This window comes from Leopardus geoffroyi, chromosome D1, assembly GCF_018350155.1.
Source record: "Leopardus geoffroyi isolate Oge1 chromosome D1, O.geoffroyi_Oge1_pat1.0, whole genome shotgun sequence".
In the NCBI taxonomy this organism is placed as follows: Eukaryota; Metazoa; Chordata; class Mammalia; order Carnivora; family Felidae; genus Leopardus; species Leopardus geoffroyi.
Window position 1 is genome coordinate 46,934,285 of NC_059329.1, and position 7,455 is coordinate 46,941,739.

The following is a 7,455-nucleotide window of genomic DNA, read 5'->3' on the forward strand; positions in this document are numbered from 1 at the left end:
GGCACGAGATTTTCAGTGTGCTAGACAGAAAAAATATGCAGCCGAGAATCCTTTATCCAGCAAGTCTGTCATTTAGAATAGAAGGAGAGATAAAGGTCTTCCCAAACAAACAAAAACTGAAGGAATTTGTCACCACTAAACCAGCCCTACAAGAGATCCTAAGGGGGACCCTGTGAGACAAAATACCAGAGACATCACTACAAGCATAAAACATACAGACATCACAATGACTCTAAACCCATATCTTTCTATAATAACACTGAATGTAAATGGATTAAATGCGCCAACCAAAAGACATAGGGTATCAGAATGGATAAAAAAACAAGACCCATCTATTTGCTGTCTACAAGAGACTCATTTTAGACCTGAGGACACCTTTAGATTGAGAGTGAGGGGATGGAGAACTATTTATCATGCTACTGGAAGCCAAAAGAAAGCTGGAGTAGCCATACTTATATCAGACAAACTAGACTTTAAATTAAAGGCTGTAACAAGAGATGAAGAAGGACATTATATAATAGTTACAGGGTCTATCCATCAGGAAGAGCTAACAATTATAAATGTCTATGCACCGAATACCGGAGCCCCCAAATATATAAAACAACTACTCATAAACATAAGCAACCTTATTGATAAGAATGTGGTCATTGCAGGGGACTTTAACACCCCACTTACAGAAATGGATAGATCATCTAGACACACGGTCAATAAAGAAACAAGGGCCCTGAATGAGACATTGGATCAGATGGACTTGACAGATATATTTAGAACTCTGCATCCCAAAGCAACAGAATATACTTTCTTCTCGAGTGCACATGGAACATTCTCCAAGATAGATCATATACTGGGTCACAAAACAGCCCTCCATAAGTTTACCAGAATTGAAATTATACCATGCATACTTTCAGACCACAATGCTATGAAGCTTGAAATCAACCACAGAAAAAAGTCTGGAAAACCTCCAAAAGCATGGAGGTTAAAGAGCACCCTACTAACGAATGAGTGGGTCAACCAGGCAATTAGAGAAGAAATAAAAAAATATATGGAAACAAACGAAAATGAAAATACAACAATCCAAACGCTTTGGGACGCAGCGAAGGCAGTCCTGAGAGGAAAATACATTGCAATCCAGGCCTATCTCAAGAAACAAGAAAAATCCCAAATACAAAATCTAACAGCACACCTAAAGGAAATGGAAGCAGAACAGCAAAGGCAGCCTAAACCCAGCAGAAGAAGAGAAATAATAAAGATCAGAGCAGAAATAAACAATATAGAGTCTAAAAAAACTGTAGAGCAGATCAACGAAACCAAGAGTTGGTTTTTTGAAAAAATAAACAAAATTGACAAACCTCTAGCCAGGCTTCTCAAAAAGAAGAGGGAGATGACCCAAATAGATAAAATCATGAATGAAAATGGAATTATTACAACCAATCCCTCAGAGATACAAACAATTATCAGGGAATACTATGAAAAATTATATGCCAACAAATTGGACAACCTGGAAGAAATGGACAAATTCCTGAACACCCACACTCTTCCAAAACTCAACCAGGAGGAAATAGAAAGCTTGAACAGACCCATAACCAGCGAAGAAATTGAATCGGTTATTAAAAATCTCCCAACAAATAAGAGTCCAGGACCAGATGGCTTCCCAGGAGAGTTCTACCAGACGTTTAAAGCAGAGATAATACCTATCCTTCTCAAGCTATTCCAAGAAATAGAAAGGGAAGGAAAACTTCCAGACTCATTCTATGAAGCCAGTATTACTTTGATTCCTAAACCAGATAGAGACCCAGTAAAAAAAGAGAACTACCGGCCAATATCCCTGATGAATACGGATGCAAAAATTCTCAATAAGATACTAGCAAATCGAATTCAACGGCATATAAAAAGAATTATTCACCATGATCAAGTGGGATTCATTCCTGGGATGCAGGGCTGGTTCAACATTCGCAAATCAATCAACGTGATACATCACATTAACAAAAAAAAAGAGAAGAACCATATGATCCTGTCAATCGATGCAGAAAAGGCCTTTGACAACATCCAGCACCCTTTCTTAATAAAAACCCTTGAGAAAGTGGGGATAGAAGGAACATACTTAAAGATCATAAAAGCCATTTATGAAAAGCCCACAGCTAACATCATCCTCAACGGGGAAAAACTGAGAGCTTTTTCCCTGAGATCAGGAACACGACAGGGATGCCCACTCTCACCGCTGTTGTTTAACATAGTGCTGGAAGTTCTAGCATCAGCAATCAGACAACAAAAGGAAATCAAAGGCATCAAAATTGGCAAAGATGAAGTCAAGCTTTCGCTTTTTGCAGATGACATGATATTATACATGGAAAATCCGATAGACTCCACCAAAAGTCTGCTAGAATTGATACATGAATTCAGCAAAGTTGCAGGATACAAAATCAATGTACAGAAATCAGTTGCATTCTTATACACTAACAATGAAGCAACAGAAAGACAAATAAAGAAACTGATCCCATTCACAATTGCACCAAGAAGCATAAAATACCTAGGAATAAATCTAACCAAAGATGTAAAGGATCTGTATGCTGAAAACTATAGAAAGCTTACGAAGGAAATTGAAGAAGATTTAAAGAAATGGAAAGACATTCCCTGCTCATGGATTGGAAAAATAAATATTGTCAAAATGTCAATACTACCCAAAGCTATCTACACATTCAATGCAATCCCAATCAAAATTGCACCAGCATTCTTCTCGAAACTAGAACAAGCAATCCTAAAATTCATATGGAACCACAAAAGGCCCCGAATAGCCAAAGGAATTTTGAAGAAGAAGACCAAAGCAGGAGGCATCACAATCCCAGACTTTAGCCTCTACTACAAAGCTGTCATCATCAAGACAGCATGGTATTGGCACAAAAACAGACACATAGACCAATGGAATAGAATAGAAACCCCAGAACTAGACCCACAAACGTATGGTCAACTCATCTTTGACAAAGCAGGAAAGAACATCCAATGGAAAAAAGACAGCCTCTTTAACAAATGGTGCTGGGAGAACTGGACAGCAACATGCAGAAGGTTGAAACTAGACCACTTTCTCACACCATTCACAAAAATAAACTCAAAATGGATAAAGGACCTGAATGTGAGACAGGAAACCATCAAAACCTTAGAGGAGAAAGCAGGAAAAGACCTCTCTGACCTCAGCCGTAGCAATCTCTTACTCGACACATCCCCAAAGGCAAGGGAATTAAAAGCAAAAGTGAATTACTGGGACCTTATGAAGATAAAAAGCTTCTGCACAGCAAAGGAAACAACCAACAAAACTAAAAGGCAACCAACGGAATGGGAAAAGATATTTGCAAATGACATATCGGACAAAGGGCTAGTATCCAGAATCTATAAAGAGCTCACCAAACTCCACACCCGAAAAACAAATAACCCAGTGAAGAAATGGGCAGAAAACATGAATAGACACTTCTCTAAAGAAGACATCCGGATGGCCAACAGGCACATGAAAAGATGTTCAGCGTCGCTCCTTATCAGGGAAATACAAATCAAAACCACACTCAGGTATCACCTCACGCCAGTCAGAGTGGCCAAAATGAACAAATCAGGAGACTATAGATGCTGGCGAGGATGTGGAGAAACGGGAACCCTCTTGCACTGTTGGTGGGAATGCAAATTGGTGCAGCCGCTCTGGAAAACAGTGTGGAGGTTCCTCAGAAAATTAAAAATAGACCTACCCTATGACCCAGCAATAGCACTGCTGGGAATTTACCCAAGGGATACAGGAGTACTGATGCATAGGGGCACTTGTACCCCAATGTTCATAGCAGCACTCTCAACAATAGCCAAATTATGGAAAGAGCCTAAATGTCCATCAACTGATGAATGGATAAAGAAATTGTGGTTTATATACACAATGGAGTACTACGTGGCAATGAGAAAAAATGAAATATGGCCTTTTGTAGCAACGTGGATGGAACTGGAGAGTGTGATGCTAAGTGAAATAAGCCATACAGAGAAAGACAGATACCATATGGTTTCACTCTTATGTGGACCCTGAGAAACGTAACAGGAACCCGTGGGGGAGGGGGAGGAAAAAAGGAAAAAAAAAAAAAAAGAGGTTAGAGTGGGAGAGAGCCAAAGCATAAGAGACTGTCAAAAACTGAGAACAAACTGAGGGTTGATGGGGGGTGGGAGGGAGGAGAGGGTGGGTGATGGGTATTGAGGAGGGCACCTTTTAGGATGAGCACTGGGTGTTTTATGGAAACCAATTTGGACAATAAATTTCATATATTATAAAAAAAAAAAAAAAAAAAAGTTATAAGTAACTTGAGATGTTCGGCAAAGTCACATTAAGCTTTTCCTTACTCCTCTTTTACATAATGAATAAACTGATTCTTATTTTAAGGTTTTATTCTTACCTGTGTTTCCTTTGTTTCCATTTTGAACACTTTAATTTACTTGTTATACTTAAGTGTTTAATCTGGAATTGACTTTGGTATATGATAGCAAGCCTCATCTGGATCTTTCTTTCAGTTTTAATGTTCAGCACATCTATATTGTTCATTAAGCTTCTTTCTATAACCTTATTTTGCCATTGAGTAGAAACAGGGAAAGCTGAATATCTAATAAGATGTATTCCCAGCCGGGGACAATAGGAAGGGAAACTAAAGAAATTTCACTGGGGTTTGCTCTTGTACTGAGCTGTGTTAAACATTATAGGTTCAACTCACAGCCACTCAGGATCCTGGCTCCCAGAGCACCACTGCTACTTTGTATTTATAGATGACACATTTCTAAGGAGCAAACGTGTTTCCACAGAGAGTAATTTATTCTCATGACAAGTGAAGGGGGGAGATGGAGGAAAAATATGTCACAGGCAGCTTGATTTATTTACTCCTCTCAGAAATTAGGTGGAGTCGCGTTTGTTTGTTTTGCACCCTGATGCTGGCTGAAAACCCAGTGGGCCTGGCATCTCTTCTCTGTACAGTATAGGCCAGATGCTGGGCTGGGAGCAGAGAGCTGTGATTCGTTAGAAAGGCAAGCACAGATTGGTTCTCCAGTCCCTCAGATCTCCCTGTTCCTTCACGGCATTCTGAAGACCTGTCCACCAATCACGGGGCTGCTTACTGGAAAAAGCAACTGCTGGAGAGCGCTGGGAGTCCCTAGCAACACTCCGAGGCTTTTGAATCTGAGGGCGAACGGCTGTGTAGTCAGGTGTAGTCAGCCGATATTGGAGGAGAGCAGCACCTATGCCTCAGGAAGAAAAGGCTGTCAGGATGGACACTCCACATACTGAAGAACCCTTCGATAAGAAAGACAAAAAACCAGAAAAGCAGGAAGAGGAGATGGAGTTTAAGGAACTGGGCGGTCTGAGGGAGGCCTTGGCGAATCTCCGGGGACTGTCCGAGGAGGAGAAGAGTGAGAAGGCCATGCTTTGCTCCCGCATCCAAGAGCAGTCCCAGCTCATCTGCATCCTGAAGCGGAGGTCAGATGAGGCCCTGGAGCGCTGCCAGATCCTGGAGCTGCTCAACACAGAGCTGGAAGAGAAGAGGATGCTGGAGGCTGAGAAGCTGAAGGCCGTGAGCGAGCATGCCCAGAAGCTGGAGGAACGCTTTATGACCCTGGCAGCCAACCACGAGTTGATGATCCGCTTCAAGGACGAACACAAGAGTCAGAACGTCAAGCTCAGGGAGGAGAATGAGAAACTGAGGCTGGAGAATGACAGCCTCTTCAGCCAGGCTCTGAAGGACCAGGAGGCCAAAGTGCGCCAGCTCACCGTCCGGAGCGAGGCCCTCTCCAAGGAGCTGGAGACCCTGAAACAGAGGTGTACTCGGGATGCCCGCCAGGCACAAGCCAGAGAGAAAGAGCTGCTGGAGCTGCAGAGCCGGCAGGCCTGTGCCCACGCCAAGGAGACAGAGCAGCTGCACAGCCAGCTGCAGAGCCTCCAGCAGCAGCACCAGCAGATCGCGGAGCAGATGGCCGCGGCGGAGCAGGCTCACAGCAGCCTGAAGCAGGAGCTGCAGGCCAGACTGCAGACGGTCACTCGCGAGAAAGATGAGCTGCTGCAGCTGTCCATGGAAAGGGGCAGGGCGCTTCAGAGCAAGCAAGCGGAGATCCGCCAGCTTGAGGAGAAGCTGGAGACAGCAGATGAGGCCAGGAGGCATGCGCTACAGAGGTTTGAACAGGAGGCCGTGGCCGTGGACAGTAACTTGAGAGTACGAGAACTTCAGCGCAGGATCGATGGGATCCAGAAGGCCTATGATGAACTCAGGCTGCAATCTGAAGCCTTCAAAAAGCACAGCCTGGGCCTTTTAAGCAAGGAGAGAGAACTCAACGCCAAACTCCGCCATCTCTTCCCATAGGAAGCTTCTGTTTCCTCTTTCCTCTAGTTTAGAATTGAAATATTTGTGCCTTAGCATTATGTGTATTATACCTTTAAGCACAATAGGAAAAAGAAAAGCTGCTTTACTATGATCTTGTGGTTATTACTATTGTAACGCTAACACTGATTTTCAGTCCTACCACCTAGAATACACAAGATTTACCTGACTTCTTTCTGTGCCTTTGAAATCCTCCAGAGTTTGCTATCATTATCTCTACCTTCCTCATAACCTATTCATTCTCAACCTCAGATATCTTCGTATATCCTAAGATTTTAAATTAGCAGCTCCTATGGGCTTAAGGGAATCTGAAATGCAATGAGATGTACTATGGTGAAAGTAATTTAGTATAGTTCCCCCTTGGAGATAGGTAGGCTTGTAGTCTCCCATAGTTTAAATTATAAACTGTAACAGTTAATAGCATGATAATGGCATAGAGAGCTCGCAGAAAAAAGTGTCATATTTTGCAACTGGCCAAACAGTTGCTTGCTTCATCTGCTTTACAGCAGTATCCTTTTGATTTTATTTTACTTGCACTAGTTTGGAAAACAAAGATTGAAATCAGTAAGTTCTTTACCAAAGTAGGCAAACTTTATTACAGTCATTCTATATGAGCAATAAGATTCAAATAAGTGAAATCAACCAGTTTGTATTTTTCCTGCAAGCTGAGATCACATTCCATTTTCTTGGGTTTTTCCCTTAATGAAAACAGGATATAGAGGTACAAGGTTGCAAATATCAGTAGTTTCATTTAATATTACATAATGTGCCAACAGACAAAAGGCCCCAATTTAGGTAACATTCAGAGCAGACTGGGTACGATACATAAAGCAATGCAAAGTGATTGTTTTGTTTCTATTAGCATATTTCCTTGCAATTAACTTTTTCCTTAAAAAAAAAAAAAACATCTAGGGGCACTTGGGTGGCTCGGTTGAGTGTCTTACTCGTGATTTCAGCTCAGGTCACGGTCTCCTGGTCTTGGGATCAAGTCCTGCATTGGGCTCCATGCTAGGTGTGAAGCCTGTTTAGGCTTCTCTCTCTCCCTCTCCCTCTCCCTCTCCCCCTCCCCAGCTCTCTCTCG

The 7,455-nt window shown here is 42.2% G+C and overlaps 1 protein-coding gene across 1 annotated transcript; it reads left to right on the forward strand.

Moving 5' to 3' along the window:
• The first annotated feature begins 4,322 nt into the window (after positions 1-4,322).
• Positions 4,323-6,543, forward strand: CCDC89 (coiled-coil domain containing 89). The gene has a single exon (XM_045483758.1). It carries the CDS (start codon positions 5,244-5,246, stop codon positions 6,354-6,356), a length of 1,113 nt encoding a protein of 370 aa, XP_045339714.1. The 5' UTR covers positions 4,323-5,243; the 3' UTR covers positions 6,357-6,543.
• The last annotated feature ends 912 nt before the right edge of the window (positions 6,544-7,455 follow it).

Excerpts from the sequence above, each read along its gene's own strand:
- CCDC89 (XM_045483758.1), top strand. The coding sequence starts at position 5,244 with ATGCCTCAGGAAGAAAAGGCTGTCAGGATGGACACTCCACATACTGAA.